General features: G+C 43.0%; 1 protein-coding gene across 1 annotated transcript in view; it reads right to left on the bottom strand.

The window, feature by feature from the left end:
* Positions 1 to 1491: 1491 nt before the first annotated feature.
* The window catches only part of PDLIM4 (PDZ and LIM domain 4), a 93012-nt gene continuing 68672 nt past the window's right edge, over positions 1492 to 25831 (bottom strand). Inside the window, exons 4-7 of the mRNA XM_074960482.1 lie at positions 18003 to 18181; positions 12530 to 12687; positions 5591 to 5711; positions 1492 to 3653 (exon numbers count right to left, since the gene is read on the bottom strand). Coding sequence (XP_074816583.1) covers positions 3449 to 3653; positions 5591 to 5711; positions 12530 to 12687; positions 18003 to 18181 — 663 coding nt within the window. The 3' untranslated portion in view covers positions 1492 to 3448. The remainder of the gene's footprint in view (positions 3654 to 5590; positions 5712 to 12529; positions 12688 to 18002; positions 18182 to 25831) is intronic.

Raw genomic sequence — 25831 nt, 5'->3', positions numbered from 1 at the left:
CACCCACTTCACAAAACATATTATAACCATTTAACCTGGGCCCAGTAATGTACGAGGTTAAAAAACTAAGTACAAATGAAAGTGAATGACAATTGCAAAGTAATAAGCTTCCAGTAGTGGCGGGCAAACAGAGTGCAATAATATTTTATACTTGATTAGGAGTTTAGTAGTACAGCTAATCATTTACAGTTGTCCAAAGTATTTATGTTCAGATGGTCCAACTCCTTAAGAAAGGCTGAGCATACGTAAAGGGAGAACTAGACTCAGCTATCTATGTAACAGAACCCCCTTATGTTACCTGTACCTTAATAATTAAACCCGCTCCTCACTGAAGGGAGTTGCAAGCCATGGTGCAGATGGATTTACAGACCTGATGCAGGTTTTGATGGTGAGCACAGGAGATAAAAGGGGGAAAGGTATTTTCCATTACCAGGAGAAACACATGGGGCTAAGGGACAGCGCATCAATGCCATAGCCTTTTGTCTCTTGGGATGAACTCTGGGTTCAAATCCTGAGCAGATCACAAGCGAAAACAAGCTACTGTCTAAACCACATTATAAAACTACTTCACCATTCTGCAGGATGGGTAACTTTTGTTTGGGGGACGTTCAGGCCTGGCATGGAAGGTGCATTGCTGGTCAGGATTAAACTGCATAACTGTGAAGAAAAAAAACCCAGCCAGCCAGCCCTTATTTACCAAAATGTCAAGCTTTAAGCAGTGCTATTAGGCTCTCACTTCCACTAGCACCACTGTAATCACTTATCCACTGAATGCATGAAACAAAAGCGAGAATGGATATGCTGTCAGCTGGAATGACCCTCACTCTCTCACACAGAGAGATGCCCTCACCCTGCCAGCAGAAGAATTCCTGCAAATGAGTTAGACATACATGAACAGTAGCAGCCTTATATTTATGAATTACCAGACTTGTCTGCGCTGCTGCTAGGTGGCATCTGGACTCAGGATTTCCTGACCCTGGCTTCTCATGCAGCCTGCCAATACTGCAGCACATTCAGCACTAGGAAAATTTGAATACCAGCGCTATGCCAGCAACCGGTTTCACCAATACAGGGTTAACCATGTGTCCCACTCTAGCAGCCAACCTCTCTCCTGTGATCCATCATAGCGTCAAACAGAATAAAGAATATGCCACTCAAACCCTCACAGCCTCTCTGTTTCATGGTGTGATGTAGCAGCCATAGGAAGGACGATTTCTACAGGTGATTTCTATGCCTAACACTAGCCAACAGATCTTTTTTTCTGACCTTCTTCCGAGACCCCATTTCTCAGACCCCTTTTAGGGAAAACAGACAGGAGAAAGAGGGGCAGGCCGGTTGCCCCATCTATACTGTTTTGTGCCTGTCCAGAAGAGGCAGCTGTGTATCAGAGTGCCATGTTTTGCATTCCTCACAATTCTCTGCACTGGGGGGGGGGGGGGGGGGGGGAGGGGGAGAAGTAGGGGAAAGGGGCTACTGCTCCTACGCAGAAATAGCACCCCCCGTCTGATAGTAACTCGTTCTGATATCGAGAAATAATGCTGTCCTGGGCTGTACAATTCAAACCACAAACACATTCTTTTCTGGGGAGTGATCAAAACCTATGATCTGCCCAGGACGGAACTGAATGTTTTACTAGTAGCTGCGTGGAATGCCGGGGGGGTCTTGTGTTTCTCAGAGTCACTGCCGATGCTCTTTAACTGCTAAGAAACAGACCAGAACTATAACCAGGATACGGTAACCCTGGCAACCATGCAGTTCAATGTTCGGCTTTCCGACACCGAAAAAAGGTGATTTGTTTTCTGTTCGGTTTTTAAACCACGTCTACAGTTCAAACGGTCGGATATTCCAGCAAGCGGAATGTCTCCAACCCCCACTGAGCCCAACGGGAGTTGGGGGAACTGTAGTCCACCAGTTTTCAGTGGAATGCACTCTACCTCTATCTGAAGTGCAAATTCAATTCATAGGGGTGCCTAGTGTATGGTGGTTATTGGGGCAACTGCATCCTGCTGCCTCTTCCGGTGGGAGAGATCAGCAGCAGGACACATGACCTTTCTAAAAGAAAAATGTTTCCAGGACTTCTTATTTTTAATGTGCTGGTAATGCAGGGGTAAGGTTTCCAAAGCAGTGCATGGGGGAAATTGGCCACATGGCTTCCATTAGCATGAGTGGTACTCAAGCAGCCAAATCTCAGCTCACGGCTTACGAACGGCCCAACGTTCAGCCAATACTGGATGTCAGATGCCGTTCCAGCGGGATGCCCAAGGAAAATAAAACCCTCCAAACACCAGAACAAAACATCTCTCCTGACAAAACCAAACATTTCCCCAAAACAAACGGGAAACAAAATCTTGTAAATGGCTTAGGTTTGTGCTGAGCAGCAGTGGGTCTGAATCTGCTCCCACTCACTCTAGACCAGGAAGAATGAGCTCAGCAGCTGCATTTACCAGTTCTGGTGCAACTTTCTAAGTTCTTGATGGATTTTGCTATTGGTTCCACAGCTGTGAAATTACAGAGAGCCAGAATGGCACGTAGTTTTAAGAGCTGCTGTACAATCCTAGGGGCCACTGAAAACAGCAAAAGCTGGATCAGACCTATGAGGAACAAAAACAAAGACACCCTTTGCAGGAGGGCGAACAAGGCAGTCAAACATAGGAGCTGAAGACCAATTCAGGAATCAGCCAGGCAGCCCAATACTATGTCACGGTCCTAAGCATTAGATGCCAGAGAATTCCAGGAACTAAAAGCAAACAGAAAAGCAAACCTTATAGCAGAATGTAGGTGCACAGTGCCTTTTTGATTCTTTTTGATTGAAACCTGGATCAGGTCTGCAGATCAGGTTAGTGCCATGTCATGTAACTAGTGAATTTCACGGTGACTACTTTTAAAAAGATCATTTTTGCACAGGACAGTCATCTCTGCTTAATATCAGATCTTGTATGAAACTCTTTCCACCCCACCACTGTGCTGCATTGCAGGAACATAGCTTCCACCTGGTCTCAATTTTTTAGCACTCAGAGTCACAGAGCAATGTGTTACAGAAAGGTATGGATCTTAAGCAATGCAATAAAAGTTAGTTTCTCTTGTTAAAGTGCCTTATTTCCTTTGAGCTTTTAAAATGAAGAGAAAAAAAAAAGAATACTGGTTTTATATGAAACATAGTAGAAAATTAATCAATACTTACACAGATCTTGGACAAGGCCATGGCAGAACTTATTTAAAAACCCAGCATGACAACCCAAAAGCAGAGCGTCAAAAGGAAGGAAAAAACCTGTTCATATGCTTTCAACACCATCCCCTTGAGATCCCCAGAGTAAACCGCTTTATCTCTGAATAGGCATTTTACTGAGACACTAGTAATCGGAGTTGATTACAGACATATTTTAAAACTAGCGGCATGCGTGTGGGTGGGCAAGTTGCCTTATGACCTCTCCAGGAATAGAGTATGCACTTAGACAAGTTCGACTTTCGCGTTTGGATAAACAGCGACAACATCATATCCTTCGGGGGGCTTAACCCTTTCCTTCGCGTGTGTTTCGCAGTACAGCTGCTCCTCGATGAAGAAATATCCCCTCTGCTTCAGGTTTAGGCCACAGTCATTGCACATGAAACATTCCGGGTGGTAGAGCTTGTCCCGAGCTTTGACAATGGTCCCTCTGTCGAGTGTAGGAGAGAAGACGGATTACAGACCAAGCTGATATCAAAAGCCACAGTGAGTGCACTCTGGAGCAGTTTGTTCCACTGCCCAGCATAGTAAAGAAACACGAAAGTAAATGGCATTTAGCGACATTTTGAAGATATCATTTGACCCCTGCAAACTCTTCTGCCTCAGACCCTGATACCCACCTTGTTCCCCCTGCTGGCCGTCTAAAATCCCACTGTGAAAATCCTCTCCCTCAGCCACTGCTCTGATCATCTTGACCTCTCCTTCAAGGGCCCAGTCCTGCTTCCACTGATGTCAGTAGCAAAATCCCTGTTAACGTCAGTGCCTGAAGCCCTGGACTGGCTCCCTACTGCCTTCTTCATCGAGTTCTCCTCAGCTTCAAGGTGCTGCTCAACTCTCCTCTCCATCATGGTTCCCCGAGCTTCTCTTACCCCACCCGCACCTCTCACCTGATCCTCCTCTTTGCTTCCTTCTCCCATGCCCATCTCCACAACACCTCCCACATGGTCACTGTTGCCTGGGACACTCTTCCCATCCCAGTGTGGCACTTCTGCATCCGCTCCTTCTTTACAGCCTTCCTTGAAAACCCATTTCTTTCTCAAAGCCTATCAGCATTAGGCTGTCCCTCCACCCCCACCCCTCAAGAGCCCAGATGGGTGAGGGAGTATCTTTTACTGGACCAACTTATGTTAGTAAACTTCTGTAATAAAGATATTGCCTCCCCCACGTTGCTGACTTTTGTCTGTCTGTTTAGGGACCATGTCTCCTCCACGTTCTGTATAGTGCAGACCACACAGATGCTGATCAACAACCATTCAGTTGATTTCAAGGTTGTTGGGGGCGGGGTGTGTGTGTGTGTGCGGGGCGGTGCCCTGCACCTCCTAGGAGACACTTGGCACCTTCCAGAATTGGACTTGAAGGGGCTGTACATGGTAAGCCCTTTCCTACTCTTGTGGGTTGTTGTCTGACAACCTGAATTCCTTACCCCACGCCTTGGCATGATGCTGGGTCTGGAGCAATGGTTCTAAACCTATTTACCATTGTGAGCTGCAAGCCCACAGGCTGCAGGTTGAGAACCACTGGTCTGGAGTATCCACATTCAGCCAGGATGATGGCAAGGAGACCTGTCTGTGAGAGCAGGGAGCCATCCCCTTAGCCTACAGTATTAGCCCTTTCACATGCTAATGTAATAAAATGACTGTCTACGCAAACCATTTCTGGGAGATCTCCCACCATTGCACTTCCCCTATGATAAGAATGATGAAAACATGAACACGGACAGTGCACAGGAACTTTTACCATGTTGTCAGCAAGCCCCGCTCGAACTTACTCGAACTGGTGTGCTGGTAAAAATGCCTGTATTCTGCATACCACATTGCAACAGTGGGCGCTTTCTCAAAAAAACCACCCCACAAACAACCCACCACCACAAGGCTAGTCAAGTAGACAAAGCCCTGCAGACTCTGCAGCGATCCACCAGGACTGAACCCAGCAACTTCAGCATGAAAAACACTGTCCTCTTCCACTTGAGCCAAATGAGATCTCGGTTTGTTGTGGGGTAATAAAGGGCGGTAATAATTTCTGGGACCACTCACACGCATTAGGCCAGTATATTACAATAAGCATGGTAAAATCATGCGCGTCAGTAGAAATCCTGGTTACGTCACGGCACTGGTCATATTTCTTTGCATCTTGAAAAGGCAACCCAGACTGTACTGGGGAATGTCACCTTATTCCGATTTTTTTTATCTTGTGTACAGGTCTGGCTAGCAAAAAAATAGGAAGACTTGGAAGACTCTGCTGTAAATATTAATAGAGCCACTTCTAATAGATGAATACCACAACAGAGGTCTTGTGACTACGTTAATCGGCCTGCTCCATTGCATGTTGTTATTGACCTCGAATGCTATGGAGAGATCATGTACTTACACGATCCCATTTCCACATCTGGTGCACTCAGGAAGCATCTGCAATCCAGACATGGCACCACCGAGTTTTGATACTGGAGATTTGATGTTTCTTGGGCCAGTCAGCCGGTCGAGTTTTTCACCTGCCAAGAGTTTTGAAAAGACACAGATTAAAAGCTGACCTCTATTTTAGAGGAGAGATGTGATGATGTGATGCCTGGGAAAACACGATATACATATTGCAACAGAAAACTCTTCTTGCAATTTGCATAACACAGAAAATGGTGGGACCAATCGGACTTTAGCAAGCTCAGCATTTAAGTTCATAGAACACTGATAGGCCTCGCATAAATCCATGGTACATCATAATGAAGCCAGCAGGGTCAGTAACTAACTGCTCAGAATGGTAGCAATGAAATGGCTGAAATATAACCATTGATTACCACATCACCATTTAATTGTACATCCTCAACGATCTAAACGGACCCCATCAATCTAAACAGACCAGGGCTGAATTTGTTTGAGAGATTTTTTTGGGAGCTAAGAGGCAGAGATGGGGAGAGAGAAGCACACTGATGAAATCATAGAGGAGCAGAACAGAGGGAGTGGGTTCTATCTGAGTAAGATTAGATGTACTGTTTTTTTATATCTATGACCAGTCAAAGAGAAAAAGATTAAAACCTTTTGGAGCACAGGGAAAACCAAAAGAAGAAATAAACCAAACAATAACACAGTTAAATGTATTTTTCTTCTTAGGAGATGTATTTGTTTTATTACATCTGTCGTGAGTAAAGAAGACTTTTGTGAGCCGAAAACAAAAGTAAATCAGCATGTTAGAAGCTGACTTTTTTCTTGGCATTAAGTTTTGTTTTACATCGGAGATCAGCCAAACTAAAAGGAAGCAATGAAAGCTTTATGCATAGTAACTGGCACGCTCTCTCATACGTGTGTGTGTGCGCGCATATATATATATATATATATATATATATATATAGCAAGAGAGTGTATACAAATAGTGAGTGTTTATATATATATACATATAATATATACACTCACTCACATGGATACATGTACATATTGCCAAAAACTGTAAAACTTAACAACATACATGACTAACTGTGAGATTTTCCAGAATCCCGTCGCCCACCAGATCACAGTTGCAATTTTGAATATACTCATCCAAGCCCCCATTCAGCAAAGAACTTTAAGCATATGATTAATTTTAGGCACATGCTTAAATTTCATCGACCTCCATGGGACTTTAGCATGTGCTTACCTGCTGTGTTGAATAGGAGTAAGTACTCACCACACAGCTGCTTTGGAGCTTTAATAGCTTTAATTCTGCCCTAAAGTGCTTAATACAGCTTTAAAAAATTCTGTGTATATAAAAGCTCATTCTTAGCATTTTTGATCAATCAGGGTATCATTCTTCCAGGCTGTTTACTGAATGTGTCCCTATTGTTATAAACAGATTCACACAGTATTTCTGACTTGCATTACTCAGTGGTGCTTCCCTTTCTTTTTGCTGAGAATTCATTTTCCCAAATGATTTGGGGATGAGAGAAGCACCTCCTCTTCCCTTTTAGAATAAGGACGTAACAGGTAGGACAACTTGCTTTGCTTTCACCACAGAAAGACAGATCAGTGCACTTCAGCTCTAGCAGTTACCAGCATGACTGTACTTTCATCCTTGTAGAAACTGTTTGTCTTTAATGTAGAGAAGGCTATTCAATTATAGAATTAAGAGGTGAGCAAAGGACCCAAAAAACTCTCTCCCTCCCAAAGTCAGGGTTTTTTTGGGGGAGGGCCTTTTAATCATTTCTCTGTCTTTGCCCAGTGACAGTCTTAGCCATTGACACCGAGCCAAAGCATGATATTGCTCATGATTTTACCATCAAACAACTAAGATCATGAAAACCAAACTCCCTCCCAGCCCCCCATGAGTAAAACACAATGTTAATGATTTCAGAAGACTTGGAATAAGACAGCCCCTTGCTCTATGCGCAACTGACTGCCCAAGCAACCCACTGAGACTGTTAAGCCAAAGAGGCCTCCAGTGTTTGGTTGGACTCAAGCAAAACTCGTTTGCTGAAATTTTCTGTGGAGCATGGACTGACACAATCATGCACAAGGTCAGACCTCACAGCACTGAGAGATGCTGTATTTGAGCTATTCATATATTCATTTGCCAGCTTTTAAAATATCACCCTACACTTGAAGCTGCTCCTATTCCTAAACTAGGGAACTGGGATGATTTTGACAGAGGTGGGGATAGAGAGAGAGATTTTAAAACAAGGTAGGATCTTCAAAACTCTCACCAGAATGCTAGGTCCTTTCCCTCTGTTTCTGCAGACACAGAGCCCCACAATAATTTATGTTCCTCAGCTAGGCAGCTACTAACTTTAACTAAACATTCTTGTCTATGCTTTGTGGTTAGAGGGCTCATCTTTCATGGTTGAGGGGCACCCATTGAGGCAACTGTTATGTTTCTTTACAAATCCTGTCAGATTCCCAGCAGGAAACACTTCTTATTAGAGGCACAGTGGGAGGCCAATCATCATAAAGAAAAAACACTGCTTCTGGCAGGAAAATTTTCCATATCCCCAGTCCTTCATGTGAAATACCAGGTTCCCTAAGACTAAGACGATCCCGCCTTTAAAGGGACACTGTAGACTAGTCTTGGACCTGAAATGTACATTTCTTCTTTTTTGTATTTATTTTTTAAAAGGGGGGAAAGGAAGATCTGAAGAACCCGGATACAAATTAAAAAAAAAACGGCATGATTTCAAAAACAACAATGAACCTAAATATCTTAAACGGAATCTCTAGTACTGAGGCTCCCCAATACAATAACATTTCCCTAGTGCACCAGAACCCAGAAGTGAAATAATTTACCCCAAAGTGAAAGGGATTAGTCTAGTTCCGTCATCCAAGCTGAATGAAATGCAAAAGAAGCTTAAATTAAGAAAAATACATTCAGATTTTATAATGTTTAATTTTTAATTACCTATGAGTTTTATGCTGACAGAATCTCTGCAGAAGAGAGTATTTCATTTTTAATCGTTTACAAAATGAACACCAATAACTTAACAATCAATGCTCCTGGCCTGGTTCTGTGGCTGCAAAACTTGTCAGGGATTCACCAGCCTCATGTAAAAATCACTAGGAGAACAGAACCAGGTGTAAAGTAAGAGAGAAAAAAGGATGGTGCTGGCCTAGAAAGAAGATCTGAATTGTCCAGCTTGCTGACCATTTGGTTGGTATCTGTCATCAGTTTTGTAATTCCAGACTCTGACAACATTGTGCTGCCATGTTACCAGAGGTTGGCATTGTAATAAACTCCATGTGGGAGGGCAGGGGGCAGTTCTTCAAAAAATCTTTTTAAATAGCGTTGCACTTTTAAGATACCCTATTAAAATCTTGTAAAAGAAAGGCTCCACTGTGCTAGTTACGTCTCATCATGAGAGGATGGAAGAAGGGGAGGAGACAATAGTCATTTACAAGCTTCAACTCCAGCACTTTCTACTCGCTTCCTCCCAATAATGAGGTTCTTGGGTACGTACAGTTGTGCACTGTCAAAAGACACAAAGGCACAATTGGATCCTGCTGTTACTGCCAGCTAATCATGCATTTGCCCTGCCAGCCTAGAATGGAATAGAGCTTCTATGCCAGGGAGTACCATGGCTAATCTCATATTTCACGCTTTTCCAAAAGTAAGTTATTGGCCCTTCTCCTTGCCTACAAAATGTAAACGGCTGCTAGGGTTGAAAGCTGATTTTCCCAAAGGTCATAGCTTATTCTCAGGCCTCCGCACTCACCCAGGCCTGGTCTTTGGGATCTGTAACACTCATAGCCACATATTCTTCCGTGTCTTGAAGGACCCCAGGTCACACTGTGGGTGTGGGGGAGCAGTGCCACCTAGAGTGCACGGATGATGATTTTAGGGCTCCCACAATCTCCCTCAGAGCCACTTGCCTATAGCAGGGGACTGGCAGTAACCTGATGATGGTAAAGCAAGGCAGTGATATTCGACGGAACCCGGAATTGTCTGCCTGCCCTTCATCGCCTCCCCAGGCCAGACCTGGTCTCAGTGATACGGACAAAGCGGGCAGTGCTTTGGAATGGCAGGGTGCAGAAAACCGTTCTGTTCCAGCCAGCCATGTCCACAATGTGGCGGGCAGAGAGTCTGCCAGCCCAAACACCAAATAACATTGGGCCACTCTGTAGCATCTCTTTTCTTCGGCTCTCAAATGCCTTTGCAAACATTTGGGCCCAATCCTGCTCACCGGTGGAAGTTGCGTCACTGCTTTCAGTAGGTACAAGATATTGCTTGTCATGAACTAAGTCTTGCAATAGCCTAGTGAGGTAGGAAAATATTCTCAGTAATTTTACGTACAGAGAAACTGAGGCACAACAAAGCTGTGTTACCAAACTCTGGCAATTTTATCCCAAGCCTTGCAATAGTTGTTTTTCCTTAAAGTCCCAGCTCCTTGAGTCATGTGGGAATATCAGTCTTCTTGCAGAGAAAAGCTTGAAAATTTAAACCCTAAAGGCCCAAAACTCACAAAGTGAACAAAACATTTATTGTTTAAAATCTCGTGGCTTTTTAAGACAATCTCATAATTTTTGCAGTCTGGCTCACGATTTTTGTAGGGTTGGAGACGAGTGGACAACATTCAGCTAAACTATGGGCTTTGTTATGTTCTATAGGAAGCTGACTGTGGGACTGCAAGTAGAAGGGAGACCTCTGACTCCCAGTATTATGTCTGTTCATGTAAATGCCACTTATTTAAATTGAAATGGTGGGCGAGGTCATATCTTTTATTGGACCAACTTCCGTGGGTGAGAGAAACAAGTTTTTGAGCTTACGCAGAGCTGTCCTTCAGGTCTTCAGCACCCAAAGAAGAGTTCTGCGTAAGCTCAAAAGCTTGTCCGTCTCACCAGCAGAAGTTGGTCCACTAAAAGATATTACCTCACCCACCCTGTTTCTCTAATATCCTGGGACCAACATGGCTACAACAACATTGCATACATTTATTTAAATAGGCAACTGATATTCTATTAATTATGCCCCCAACTGTTTCTAAAATATTACATCTGTATGAATGCTTCTAGGAAAACAGCCGCCGTGTGCATCCAATCTGCAAACCTGGACACCTTCCACAGGATGCCCAAAGCCTGAGTTTGGACGCAGTAAGCACACAGATGCTAATCTGGGCTGTGCGTTCAGGTACCCAGGTTTGAAACCTGCCCTCTGGGAGTTCACCGCCTTTGGAACATTTATTGCTGGAGACGTGTTCGCATGTCCAGTCATTCCAAGTCTCAGCACGAAGGAGGTGAGCTTGAAAACAACAAGAACCAGAACACTCAGTTTCCGAGTTTCCTTTCAAAGCGCTTTCCAGGCCTGTGGAATGATTCAGTAGAGAATTACATAGAGGCTGTCAGCCAGGTCTTTTTCTCGAGGGATGATGTGGCTCAGCCCAGAGTGTGGAGTCTAATCCTTCCACAGGCAAGCAGCCAATGTATGCACACCTGTGCAATAACACGGAAAATCTGAGCAGAGGTTTGCCAGTGACCAGGTAATACCTTTGCACACTGTCACAATCTCATTTCCCAGCATCCACATAAGCAATGAAAGAAGATGAAGGTTGCTGGCCGGGTTAGCTGCTGAAGTGGTTGTGGCCGATGGGACCGGAGTGCCAGGAGCATGTGTGAACAAGCTCTCTACAATGGAAGTGCAGAGGAGGTTGCTAATCCTGTTTGAGAACTTGTGGAAGTGGGAGAGTCAAAATCCAGCCTCTGAAGTATCCCAAAGACTGAACTAAAGACATTCCTGCCCAGTCACACACCAAATGCTTTACACAGACGTCTACAGCTCTGCCTCAAGCACTAATCTCTTTCAAGTGGTCCAGACACACCAAACTGGGCTGGATGAAAGCAAGGCTGTGGTTTTGTTCTCAAGTTCAATACATTTCTTTCCACATACTTAAGATCAGTGTCACTGCATCACACCAGATTTCAGCTGGTGTGTGTAATGTGAAGGAGACAATGCAGAGACCTTCCTCACTTGTGCCTCTGCCACAGCTTGGGTGGTGGCTGTCTGGTGTTGTTAGCCCCCTGACATAGCTAGGAAGGATGAAGAGAGAGAGGTCCAGTGGTTAAGGCTTTGGCCCATGACTTGGCAGAGGAGGGTTCAAATTCCGGTGTGACCAAGTCACTTAACCTCTCTGAGCCTCAGTTTCCCATCAGTAAAATGGGAATAACAGCATTTCCCTGCATCAAAGAGGTGTTATGAGGACAAATACACTAAAGATACTACAGTAACAGGCAGCAAGCGGTGGAGCCAACTCTTGCGGTAGATGGGTAGAGAGTGGCAGGGTCCTCGCCTCATATCCTGTTCCCACTCATCAGAGTAACTGGGTACAGCTGCAGGGGGATGTGTGACTACACTCTGCTATGGTTCAAAGAGTGGCATTGCTTCTTCTTCATTGTATGCTCCCCAGCGTAATTCTGGCAAAGTCAGCAGAAATTCTCCCAGCCATTCCTGTTGCACTGTACCACGACCTGCTCAGTGCTGTAAAGCCAGGCTCTGGCCTACTCTGATGAGTGAGCACCATACAGTTACCTCTGTGGGGAGCAGTCACCTTAGTATCAAAGCACTGATGTTCCAAGGGCTTTTAATGTGTACCTTTGGATCATAAAAACAAATAGGTCTTCCTGTTACACCAGCACAACCTCATTGAAGTCAACAGGATTGCTCCAGCATAGCTGTGAAGAGCATGTGACCCATTGACTCTTTCATGAGAAAAAGAGAAGGTGTTGAAACATGTAGGTTTTCCCTCTTGTAGGGCATATTATATTCATAGGTAACAAACCGACGTAGAGGACCATAAGAATTAGGAGGCTTGGGGGACTCTTTGGAAAATTCTGTATGTACAATCTGAGACGCTGTCTTCCTTACCATTCTCTCCGGCTTCTAACATGCCCTGCAAATACCGGAACGATCCAGACTGCTTAGGCTCTGAAGCTGGCTTTTCATAATCCTGGAGCATCTTGTACACATCTGACTCCATGTCAATCCCATTTCTGCTTCTCGGGAGAGGTTTTAAAGGGTCGGCACTATTTAAAAGCAAAGCAATGTCAGATGGTAAGCAGCCATTGCATTCAGGAAAGGAACAAGATTCACAGCTAATTAGGGAAGGGTGAACTCCATGGGGTTGGAAGTTTTATGAGCAGCCCCAAATGTTCTGTGCTTCACCAAACAAGTCTGCATTTCATTAAACTTTTTCACCCATAAATTATATCCACGTTTATTTTCACAGAGATTTAATTAAATACTCCATTCCCATGTTTTCTACCTACAGCAAAGCTTGCTCTAGGGAAACAAACATGCAAACCATGAAAGATAAACTAGTATGTTGCTTGCTCTTCTATTGTGCAATATAACTACAACTTGACCAGTTACCAAGAGTCTTAGACAAAGGGCAGCTGCTAAAAAGCTTTGTAAATTACTGTGCCACACATGGAATGTACTGAAAAAATTCATTAAACTAATGACTCAGTGCTATGGAAGCCACCCATCCATCGTTAAATGACCTGACATCTGAGGTATTTTTTGTTGTTGCCAACCACAGCCCCTGTGGATATGATGACAGGTTTCAGAGCGGTAGCTGTGTTAGTCTGTATCAGCAAAAAGAACGAGGAGTACTTGTGGCACCTTAGAGACTAACAAATTTATTTGAGCATAAGCTTTCATGGGCTAAAACCCACTTCATCAGATGCATACAGTAGGAAGATAATACACACACACACACAGAGAACATGAAAAAAGGGGAGTTGCCATACCAACTCTAACGAGAGTAATCAATTAAGGTGGGCTATTATCAGCAAGAGAAAAAAACTTTTGTAGTAATAATCAGGATGGTCCATTTCAAACAGTTGACAAGAAGGTGTGAGTAACAGCAGGGGGAAAATTAGCATGGGGAAATAGTTTTAGTTTGTGTAATAACTCATCCACTCCCAGTCTTTATTCAAGCCTAATTTAATGGTGTCCAGTTTGCAAATTAATTCCAGTTCTGCAGTTTCTCGTTGGAGTCTGTTTTTGAAGTTTTTTTGTTGAATAATTGTGACTTTTAGGTCTATTTCCCCATGCTAATTTTCCCCCTACTGTTACTCACACCTTCTTGTCAACTGTTTGAAATGGGCCATCCTGATTATCACTACAAAAGTTTTTTTTCTACTGCTGATAATAGCCCACCTTAATTGATTACTCTCGTTAGAGTTGGTATGGCAACTCCCCTTTTTTCATGTTCTCTGTGTATATATATCTTCCTACTGTATTTTCCACTGCATGCATCTGATGAAGTGGGCTTCAGCCCACGAAAGCTTATGCTCAAATAAATTTGTTAGTCTCTAAGGTGCCACAAGTACTCCTCGTTCTTTTTGTGGATATGATGTTATCTCCAGTGAACGCACCTTTCTAATCCAGTTTCCTTCTGGATAATTCTGCATTGAAAAGGCCAATGGTATTTGTCCGAGAAAGTCCAAGTGTTAAAAAAACAATAAAAATACCGGGCCCACAAAAATGACCACTAAACAAATTAAAAAAACACCCTCCAGACGTCCTATTTTATCACATTCTCTCCCATGTTCTTTGATCCCACATTGTCTGTTTAGATTGTAAATTCTTTGGGGCAGGGGATTGTCTATGTTCAAAGCACCAAGCACAATATTGTGTGCAACTGAAACAAACAATATATAGTAACGAAGGCCCTGATTCAACAATCCATCCTAATACAGCAAAGCTCTAAAAGGACAAGCTTATGTTCCATTGACTTCAAAGAGACTTTAGCAAATGCTTATGCACATTGTTGAACAGAGAAGGTCTTAAGCGTATGTTTAAATGCTTTTGTTGAACTGGGGCCTGATAGCATAATATAGCACCTGGGGGCAGGGACTTTGTCTTACTTGTCTGTAAAGTGCCATGCACGTCAATGTCTTTATAAAAACAATAAAAATAGCCAGAGCTCTTAATCCCCATCAGACAGCATAACACATCTTACTCATCATGAGTCACTGTCTCCACCAGCATTGCATTCATGCCAGTACATAAATCAAACAAAATTCACTTTCAACAATGCAAAAGGTTGCATTTTCTGGAAGTAATCTGAATCTCAGACTCCTGCTGTGCCCAGCTTCTGTTTGGAATGCGCAGTTGTTGGTGGGAAACTTAGGAACTCAAAGCTAAACCTGCAAGATCGGACAAGCAGGACTTGATTTTTCTAACATTCTAATGGGCAGTTAGTGATCTCTTCATCAAGTCAGCAGTGGCAGGACTGGATTGGTCACCACGGATGGAGATGCCATTATATACAGTAGAGGAACAAGATCCACAACTAATTAGGGAAGGGCGTACCACATACTCCATGGGGTTTAAGATTCTGCAAACTGCCCTGGGTGTTCTGCGTGTCACCAAACAAGTCTGCACTTGATTAAACATTTTCATCCATGCATTACATTCTACTTTATTTTCACAAAGATCCAATTAAACTCCCTTTCCTCCCGCAATGTTTTTCTGCCTATAGGGAAGCCTGTTCTAGGGAAACAATTATGCAAGCCATGAAGCAATCTATGCATAATTCTCTGAAGGTTGTGATGCCCATGAAATCTTGAGTCAGCGAGCTGAGCTGTTGCTGCTGAGAATTGTTGACTGGACATGGGACTGCAAGTTGTTGCAGCATCTACCACTGGTGACTTGAACCTGACTCTGCAGATTCTGTGCCAGTTGCTCCGGTGTCCTTTCTGCATGTCTGAAGTTCCCTAACTACCTTGTTATAGTGCTGTCATCCGTCAAGTCATGTGTTTTCAACTAAGGAGTAAACTTGTGTTTTATCAAATCCAGGCAAATCACATACTTGGAAAAGACTGAGTTCATGACCCAATTTTGAACCTATGAATGCGTTCAAAATCAAGCACAAATGCACTCACTCATCACTTCGGCTAATCCCCCTGTTTTTAACCAAGGTATACAAAGCCAAATTCTGCTCTCAGTGATTCCTGTGCCATCTCAACAACTTCAGCATCATTAACGTCAATGCGGCTGTACGAATGTAACAGAGGGCAGAATTTGGCTCATCACCCCCAGGTGTGAATTAGTACAGACACACAGTACTCCACAATCTGAAAAAGCTTCTTCACCACTGGGAATTAATATGGGCATTTTTCCTAGTTCAGAACTAATGTGTGACATAAATTACCAACAGCCTCAAACAAAGATACTCCAGTACGCAAGCTGGGCTGCATCAAAGTTTCAGCTATTCAGCGGAGCTGTGTGTGGCTAGAAAAGTGTTTTCTTTTCTATAAGCACTAATATACCTCAGCCTGCCAAACAGCTGCATTCACCTAGATTTATAGATGTACCAATTTATTGGACTTAGTTTTGTATGAAAACCATAATCCCAAAATCTGCTCCAAAGCTTCACTTGGAAGACCAATCACTGTACAACAGCAATCATAGCTTCTACGGTGCAAAAACCTTTGATAAGTGTCTGGTGGACAAACGCTTCCTTAAAACAAGATACTGACGTTTATGACAAACTCAGGACCATTAGCATCATCCCACATTGGGATCTCATCTGGTGATTGCTACCCTATCCAGTTCCATTAGCAGTAAAAGGATCTGAATCAAGTAGGGTCCAAATTCAGTAGTGATATAAATGATGGGGTAAGTTATACAATGGGTGTCAGTCAGAAAAGGCTATGCCTGGCTGTAATTGATGAACTAGAGTAAAATGTACTAGTTTGGCATTAAGTGGACAGGCAAAACAAAAGTACAACTTCAGCCAACCTGATATCCACACCAGCTTGGCATCCTACAGGTAAACTGGCAATGGTGTGGGGACAGGCAGAGTGGGGGAGATCTTGCTTTTATTTCACAGCTTCCTGTTAATTGTTTGCCCTCCTACATACATCCCTTCTGTCCCCCCACTCAGTTACATGTTATTTGCTCATCTACTAAATGTTTAATTGGTGCAATTTATGCCATTTGGTCACTGACATTACAGCACGTGTAGATTACAGTTTGTGTAATTGGCACCACTGAATTTGGCCCACAGACTCTCACAGGTGTTACCCTCATTTGCTCTAGGAAGCCTTTTGCTGAAACTGGCCCTGGTCCTTTGTGGTGAGCAAAGAATAACATGCCGGCCTCCGCCTCTGGAGAGACTGCAGAAGTTAACAGAGGTGGTTACAAAAATCCATCTGAAATCCACACTTGAAGGGCAACTGTCAACTTGTTTTTGTTTTTTTTTTTTAAATTGAATACGTAAAAAAAAAGCCCAGCAGTTGCCGACAGAACCCCATTAAATAGCATGTTCTGATTTTATTTTTACAGATGCCTTTGAAAATATTTACCCTGGTTCATGTACAGAAGGGTTTTTTGGTCCAAGGAAAAACAGAGTAACTGGCTATACGGAGGAAACAATGAGAGTGACTCTGCACAGGGTGTTGTCAAATGTACAAAATAAACTTAAAAAATAGAGAAAATAATTTTTATTGCCAATATCTGTCAGTTATAGTTAGTTTAGGTGTTACTTGGAAGCATAATAGGTACACCATTTTCAGACAAAAATATGGTTTTTCCAAGTAGGAAACTTCCTTTTAAGGAAATGGCTAGTCAGAATGTTCAAACGTACAGACTATTGACCAGTTTTACTGAATACAGAGAAAGATGCAAGTACCAAGCCATCCTTGCTTATAGACCATCACTGGACTGGTTGCGTTGTAGCTCAGTTATGTGATGGAGCCAATCATTCGTACTTCCAAAATACTAATATGTTATGTCAACATAAGCTAAACTGCATGAAGAGAACTTTTGCTGTAGCAAAGCCGTTTAGTTGTGCTTAGCAGAATGGGGTTCTGGTCCATGATGGGACTCCTAGGCGCTATGATAATACAAACAATAATAAATATCTAGCTACCTTGGTATAACATGCTTATGTATTGTACTGAGTGCCATCAGGGGCACACAAACGTCAGCCGCACACGGCATAGACCTACATAAAATAAACAAACACTGACTTCTGCTCCCATATGGCATTTTGATTAGAAACTTGAACCTTCAGCTCCAAGAACCCGGGCTCCCCATGAATGTGGGATGGCTGCCATCTTTGCTGGAATATTCAAAATTAGACCAGGAAACTTCAGAGCTAAGAGCTCTGCAGCTTGCACTCAAAAGCCAGCGCACCCTACCTGTGCTGTACCAGACGTCTATCCTTTAGGGACAAGGCACGGAGGGGGGACCTGTCATATAACCCTCTTCCCCCCACCCACCCCCACCCAAAGCATAACACTTTATATAAACTGCTATTTAAAAATGTCAAATTCCACCATTAACTGTTAGCAACATAATCACACGATCAGAGCTTTTCTCACACCTGTGTGGCGAAGCAATATGGAGCCCACTCATCTGTGCTGGCAAACCGGATTCTACATTGTTATTTGGATAGAGTCGCGTTGGATTATTGTACTGCAAGTTCAACATCTGTTTGCTGTCACTGGGGCTCCCTCCAGGAGCATAGGGCACTGGTCTTCGGCTCTGAGTGGGCCCATTATCCTAAAAGAGAGGAGAAACAGAAAACGGTAAGGTAAGTGGCTCCCAGTACTAAACAGCCACTCCAGCTATTCTTCACAGCCTATAACAGCATTTCATTTGTTGTGTGTAATAAGCAGAGGAAGAGAAAGAAATTCACCAGGAAAAAGGAAATTCACATTTGACCCATAATTAGATCTTGCTGAACTTGTGCAGCTTTCATTGGTCTGTAATTAAATAAGCTTGACTGTTTCTCAATATTCAGCTATTTCTTTATTTCCCTCATATGATCAATATTTATCTGTTCTGTGAAGGAAGAAAAAGGGGCATGATTCACATTTCAATTATACCATTTCATAGTACAGTTGTGCGCTGTTCCAATTTACTCCTGAGTCACACTGGTGCAAGTAAGATCAGAATCAAACCCCTGGGCTATGTATTCAGGTTACACAGGAGCCCAAATAAAGGGCCGGATCCTGACACCCTTTCTCACCTTGAATAACACCTTACTCCACAAATAGTTTAATTCATTTCAATGGGACTGCTCTTGAAGTCAGGTGTTACTTGAAGTGACTAAGGGGATCAGAATTTATCTCAAGCTAATAACTTGGTATCTATATTTACATTTTTTGCTGGCTTTTTAGTGCCTGAGTGAAAATTAACATTTTGCACGGCCAACCTGATGGAGGATCTGGTCTCTTTGTCGTATTTCCACCAAACAGGAACTGAAGCATTGTAAAAAGACTAGTTTTCATGTTATTTCAGCTATACGAAATAGTAACAAAGGCTGTAAAAACCACTGACAAATATTCGATCCTGTGTACACCAGAAGGTACAAAACACATCAAAAGTAACATTTACTGCTAGAGGTGCTCCCTACCAACCAAGCTGTACCCATGTTTTATCTCCTTTTTAATTTTCTGCTTGGTGAGCTATCACAAGAAAGAAGAACCACTAGACAGGTTATTTCATATCCAATTATTTCACATCCAATTATCAAAAGCACCCGAAAACCAAAAGGCATACTCTTCCACTTGCCCTGTGCTTGTTAGTTCCATTTGTGCTAGTCAGGTTCATCTCTGTATTGATGGAAGAATAGACATTTACATGAGAGACATTTTAATTGTAATGTATTCTGGGCCGGATCCAGGAGCTATGCTGATCTATACCAGCTAAGGATCTGGCCCTCAGTTTTCAACATTCTCGTATATTTAAGGCTCGTGAAAAGCTAAGGAGAAAAACCACATTGTGACCAAGTAATGGAGTGCACAGTTTGGGGTCTATTACCAGGTTTACTTTTGACTGAAATCATCCAATAAATGCTAATTGGAAACAAAAGTTTATCATCACTGGCATACAGAATGAAATAATTTTATGTCCAAGTATAGTAAAAATGAATTGGTAAGAAAAATAAAAACAGACCCAGCCAGAGGCAAGGTTTTTAGCATCCAATCCTGAAATTCTTCCTCAGGAAAAAGAAAAGAAGTACTTGTGGCACCTTAGACACCAACAAATTTATTAGAGCATAAAACTCTTAACAATATCAGTGGGACTTTTGCCTGAGTAAGGACTGCAAGATTGGGGATATAGGGCCTGATCCTGCAACCACCTAAGCATGTAACTATGTATGTGAACAGTCCCATTGGACTCAGTGAGACCATATGTATGCATGAAGTTACCCATGTGCTTATTAAGTAGTCGCAAAACTAGGACATTCTTTGTAATGCTGTTTCAGAGACATATGGGGGGGAATAATTGCTTCCAACATATTAGATCAAATTATCTGTTAAAAAATAATTTCTCGGCTGGGAATAATATTTCAGTTTTTTCACTCGAATGATCCTTTAAAAAACAAAACAAAACAAAACCCATCAGGCCACAGTTCCCAATTCCCAGATTTACAGTGTTATTTTAAGAGAAATAAAGCAAATACTTTCTACCATGCCGCAGAGGGGAAAATGAAGGCCATAAATGTTTGAGGAAAAGCAATAGTGTAAATTGGCCAGATGGTAAATCGTTTTTAGTAAAAAGCCATCCGTTCTTCAGAAGCCAATCCTGTAAATGTCTATGTCAAATAGGTCTGAAATTGCATTTCACTCCAAGGAAATTGAATGCTACCCTTTCCTGAGTCAGATGAAGAATGAAGAAACCACAGAGCAACAGACATAGGCTAGTCTGGGTCATGGCTGAGGTTTGACACTTCTGTTTTATATGGATGAGCCACTCAGAACTATTGGCCAAACTCTCCCCTGACAGATGCATGTGCGGCTCCCAGAGAAGCCAACACAAATACAACATGTGAGTCCATGGGGAGAATTTGGATTTAAATTATTTGGGCTGCATGTTTCCCTCTATTATGGAGTAGAGTATATCTGCTTTGGAGAAGAGTGCATGTTATCTGAGAGCATTATGCCAATGACCCTGTGCATGCTCTCACTCTATCCCCACCCCATTGTAGGTACACAGTGAGTAGTTAGCGCTAACTCATCTAACTTTAAGGGTTCTCAAGAGTAAATCTGCCTGAGGGTTAATTCTTGTTCAAGTAACATTATCTTCTCCCAATTGCCTTAACCCTTCTCCCTTGGGTGCAGGCACAAAGGGAGAGGCCCTTCGGTGGCACAAGCAACCACAGAGAGAAGCTGGAGAAGGATCCTCATTACCTTTTGTGCAGGTTTGGGATTCCTCTCCTTCTTGGTTGGACGATGCAAAGGAAAAACTTTACTGGCTTGACCCCACGGGATTTCTAGCATTTGTTTCCCTCCCCTCATCTTGTCCTTTTTTCCATACAAGGGATGATTGGGGCCTTTACCATTAAGGTAACATGGGATCGTAGTCCATTTCTGGAATAAAATGCACTTTAATGTGGGCCTTGAAAGCAAGATCTCCTGGGGCTCCTTTAATCTGAGGCAGTTTGTAAACTGTCAGGCATTCATTTCTGTTGAACAAAATGATGTGTAAATCAACAGCAAATGTGTCTTAAAAAGCTAAAAAATGTTGCTTTGACACTCTCCAAAGTGCATAGAAATTCAGTGTTGGATACAGATTTATTCAATCTTGTGGGGGCCTTCCCAACTACTCCCGGTTAGGCAGTGCAGTCTGGAATGGTATCAGTTTGGTGACTAGAACAAATGGTTGTGAGGCCATTTGACAAGTAATGATGTCCCTTGCTGTGGTTTTGTGGTCAGCTGAAGAGGGTCACTCTAAGTGGGGAGGTGCAGGTCTTTATTGGCTCCATTCTGTTTCCTAACAGTCCTAGCCTGCACCTCCATGGCACTATTTCGGCTCAGGTTAAAATGAAGCAGGTCTGTTCCAGACAGGATTCCAGCACAGACCCCATGCTTGGTACCTCAGAAAGAAACCAACTGGTTTTACTTTAAGAACAATCATACCAATTTTTTGAGCTTCTTGAAACCAAGGACAAACACATTGGCTAAAGGCCCAATCCCGCCCTGACTGAAATCTGTCGTGGCAGGTTTGGACAAGTCGCAGAGTGAAGGGGCGATACCATTTCCCTAGTAAGCAAATGGCTAACTGGAGACCTGTGCACTCTTTTTCCTCCAAAGAGCTCAGGGCCGGATTCCCAAGTGTTCAGCACCCACAAATGGGGCCAGACTTCCAGAAGAGTTTGGCACCCTGCAGGTCCCATCGTGGCATTTGCAGCCAGATTTGCAGAACAGCAGAGTACCAATGTGCTGAGCTCTTGAATAGCTGGCCACTTATTCCGTTGCCAGCATGGGAACTGACCCCTTTGGAAAACCTGTCCTGAGGGGTTCAGGAGAGAGGCTATAAGAGGCAGGGCTCTGTGCCCAGGTGCTGAGGTTTGGCTGGATCCCATGCTGAGAAGGATTTTTGTTTTTCTCCAGATGCCTTTGCTTTGTTTGCATTCCTAGTCATAAAGATTTGCTCCTTTGGAAAAACCCTTGCAGATGGCTGTTATCTCATTTCCTGCTGACTCACCCTGGTAGCTCATGGGGCCCTTCTACTGTAATGCTCTCTCCAGATTCCCGTCTTCTCAAAGGGGATTGAACTTCTTGATTGCATATTCACTACAGAGCTGAGTCCAACCTCTTTGTTTTCAGCCTGCTATGTCACTTCCCTGCAGTCACAAACAGTGAGCCTTTTGTACCACATGTAGCTCTGGTGATGTGAGGGCTGGGATTCATTTAATTTTAGTCACTACTAATTAATCTGTAGTCATTATAACCATACACCATATGAATTTTTCATAATCACCTGCTCTCTCTGCTGTTTTCAAGGCTCTGCCATCAATTGACTTTAACTCATAGCACAATGGTTATTTCCCAGATGCTTGGCCAGTTTCCTAGAATTTCACTTGTGGGCAACTGCGAAGTGTTGTGCCAGGGTGGAGTGAAGGAATTACTGGCTACTGGGAGGTGCAGAAGACTAGTATTGTTGGAAGCAGCCACGCTTTATACTCCCTTTCCAGTGACAAGGTACATGAGTATTATTATTATTTTTTTTTTTGACCAACTTCTGATGGTTATGAGAGAGACGCTTTCAAGCCACATCTTGTTTCTCTTATATTCTGGGACGGACACAGCTACAACTACACTGCATACTCCCTTTCTACTCAGGATCACTCTCCTGCCCCAGTACATGCTCCCACTGTGACCTACTTCCCTTTATTGCCAGTGCTCAAACCCTTCCTCAGAGCCTGGGAGCTGACCTGATGGTATCTCCAGACCTTGAAAATCAAAGGACCAATTCCAAGTCCTACTGGAAGATTCCAATTGGCTTAAATGGGATTGGGTCAAAATGCACAAGAGCAGTTGCAGTCTTTGATGGCTTTATTTTCTTGGACCGTGCTGCGGATTCAGGCTGTGGCTTGAGAGGAAAAACATGGAGAATATTCAGTCTTCTGGGAGCTCACTTGTCTTGGTTGTACTCCTTCGGTTGCCTGGATTGGTTTCAGACTCCTTTCTTAGTACCTGTCTCAGAGTTTTCAATGAAGGCCATGCAAGATTTTACATAGTACAAAACATTCATGCCTTAGCCCTTAGAAACCTAGATCCAGATGGATTTCTTTCCTGCTCTCAACGTTTAAGATTATAAAAAAAGTACCCAGTTTGGTGACTAATTTTCTTTACTCTGCCACCTGTTTTCAGTTCTATAGAACTTATCCTAGTTAGAGGAGTTTTAAAAAAAAATCTATACGGAGTTTCGCTGCTAAGAACTAGTTATACCAAAGGGAATTATTTTGGTCTTCAAGAGAGAAGCATTAAAATCTATTTTCTCATGCTAGTCTTCCAAGATCAATTATAAACCACAACAAAATCTAATGGAGTTTGTAGCTGGCTTGTGGGACTCAGTGGAAACTGGCTTGTGGGGATTCTCTCGCATGATTTGTGTTTGAGTCACAAATTAATTTAACGTGAGGAGCTGAGGTGAGATCTCAACATCGGTTGGTCTGATCTTGTTATAAACAAGAAGATACTTAGAGAATCCTGGCAAGTTGTTGGTTTGCGTCAGTTGAGAACAAGAGGACTGTAATGTTCACGTCATGTCCAAAGTGCAGAAGGCACACTTCTACAGAAGGTTTTTATGGCTGAGGCCAAAGGAAGCAGAGCACAGGGCCAACCACAAATGAAACTGGAAGTTGCAATTTTGAGGGATTTAAGAAGCCTAAACCTTCCCATATGGATTCTTGCCAAAAGGAGGAGACTTGCAAGGGGCTGTTCAAGACGGAAGTCCATTTTAGGCACCACCACAGCTACATCACAGCTATGTGGATCTGCTGCTGCTGAGGTGAGATCGGGAATTGAGACTTTCAGAGCAGGGACAGTGTTATTAGAGGCCCTAGCACAATGGGGACCTGATCCTTTGGGTACTACTGCAGTACAAAATTACAATAATGTGATCTATTGCTGTCTGAATGCATTAATTGGTGCTGTGCTAGCTGTATGGTAGTCTCTCCACTGGCCAGCTCTGGGCCAGGCTTTCTACTTCTCCTATTATATGGATGGAGATCTCTAACTCCCTTCCTGACCCAAGGTGGGGGAGAATACATAGAGGAAAGATGACGGAGTAAAGGAGCAGGAGAGCTTGGGGCCATGGTGAGGAAAGGGTATTTGGGGGGGGAACACATCTGTTAGGAACTGGGACATGGACAGCCTTGCCTAGCAGTTGGAGCAGGAGTCAGGCCTACAGGGCAGAGTAGGCATCCAGAGAGGAAAACTGAAGTAAGGGTCAGAACCAGAGTCAGAGGCCAGATGCCAGAGTCAATGATCAAGCCAGAGTCTGATATCAGCTGGTCTTAAGAGCAGGTCTGCTGATGCCCTCTGCTAATCGGGTGGCTTAGTCAATCTGGCCATGCAACTGGGGTCCAGCTGCACACTTTGGACTGCTGGGGGCTTAAGGTAGCTAGTAGGTAAGCAGGCTAGCTGCGAGCTCTTACTCCTGACAGCATTCTTCATAACATCAGTGGGTCCCAGATTCCCAAAATTGGCTTGATCAGCTACATTCACGTTTTGTGTTCTATCTATGTGAACACCTGTCACTGTTTTTCTCAGTGTATTTCCTAGGAACATTTAGTTCAACATCATGTTTTCCTCTTAAATATATACCCCACCCATTTATTAATAATTTACATCCCTCACCACTGCCTATACATTAACAGCTACTGATATGTATGGCCTTATGGATGCAGTCCATACATCCTGATGAACTACTTCCAGAAATAGGAAAATGCAACACAATATGGCTCTGAGTGTTTCTTTTGGCATGGCATAGAGGAAGTGAAAGGAAATTATATATATACACATTTATGGTAATAGTAGCACTGGCAGCAATCCATGATTACATGCATTAAGTGCATACTCTGATGAGGTACATTAAATTGGCTATTGTACTGGGAGCTACTGGATTTTTCCCCAGTAAATCCTCATTCACTAAAAGCCACATTCTGTCAGTCTTGCATGCACTGAGTAGTGCCTCACTCCACAAAGAATCTTAAGCAATGGCACTAAAGAATATACTTATCACAGTAAGAGAAGGGAGAAACTCAGGTGTGCTGTCTATCAATAACCTGTGCCCTTTATTGTTACCAAACATCTCAGAACGGAAAGTACCAAGTGAACTGTTTTCTGAAGAAAACAATCAAGTTCACGAGATTTACATTAGGAAATCTGGAAAAGAAATGGGGCCCCCCACCCCACAATCAGATTTATTTGCTGAGTTCAGGTTTTCTTGAAACACGAACGCTTCTCAAATTTAACTCTTTATATGAAAACCTTTTATATTTTGTAACAGTTTTCAGGACTGAGGTAGAACATGTTTATACCAGTGATCCTTTGTGCCACAGGCTCTTACAGGTGTACACTGCTGGCTTTAAGGTGGCAACAGAAAAACAGATACTTGTTTATCTCAAGTAGCTAGTTCAAACAAACCAGTGTAACTAAATGCAAGGACAAGGAAAAAGCTGCTGGCTCCAGAATGCTGGTTACAGAGTCCAGCACACATGAAAGGTTTTTGTTTGGGAGGATAATTAGCTATTTATAGTTAAACAAGTTCACTCCTGACCTTTCTTTATAAAGGATGGAACAGAATCTGGTTTTGCAAGGCTTCTTTCATATGCAGCATGTCCCATGGAACCCCAAAAAGCAATAAGATGCAGCAGGAAAATAGCCAAAAAGCCACCAGTACTGGACATCAAAG

This window comes from Natator depressus, chromosome 8 (assembly GCF_965152275.1).
Source record: "Natator depressus isolate rNatDep1 chromosome 8, rNatDep2.hap1, whole genome shotgun sequence".
Taxonomy (NCBI): domain Eukaryota; kingdom Metazoa; phylum Chordata; order Testudines; family Cheloniidae; genus Natator; species Natator depressus.
The sequence above is the reverse complement of the archived record's forward strand: the minus strand, read 5'-3'. Positions and strand labels throughout refer to the sequence as shown.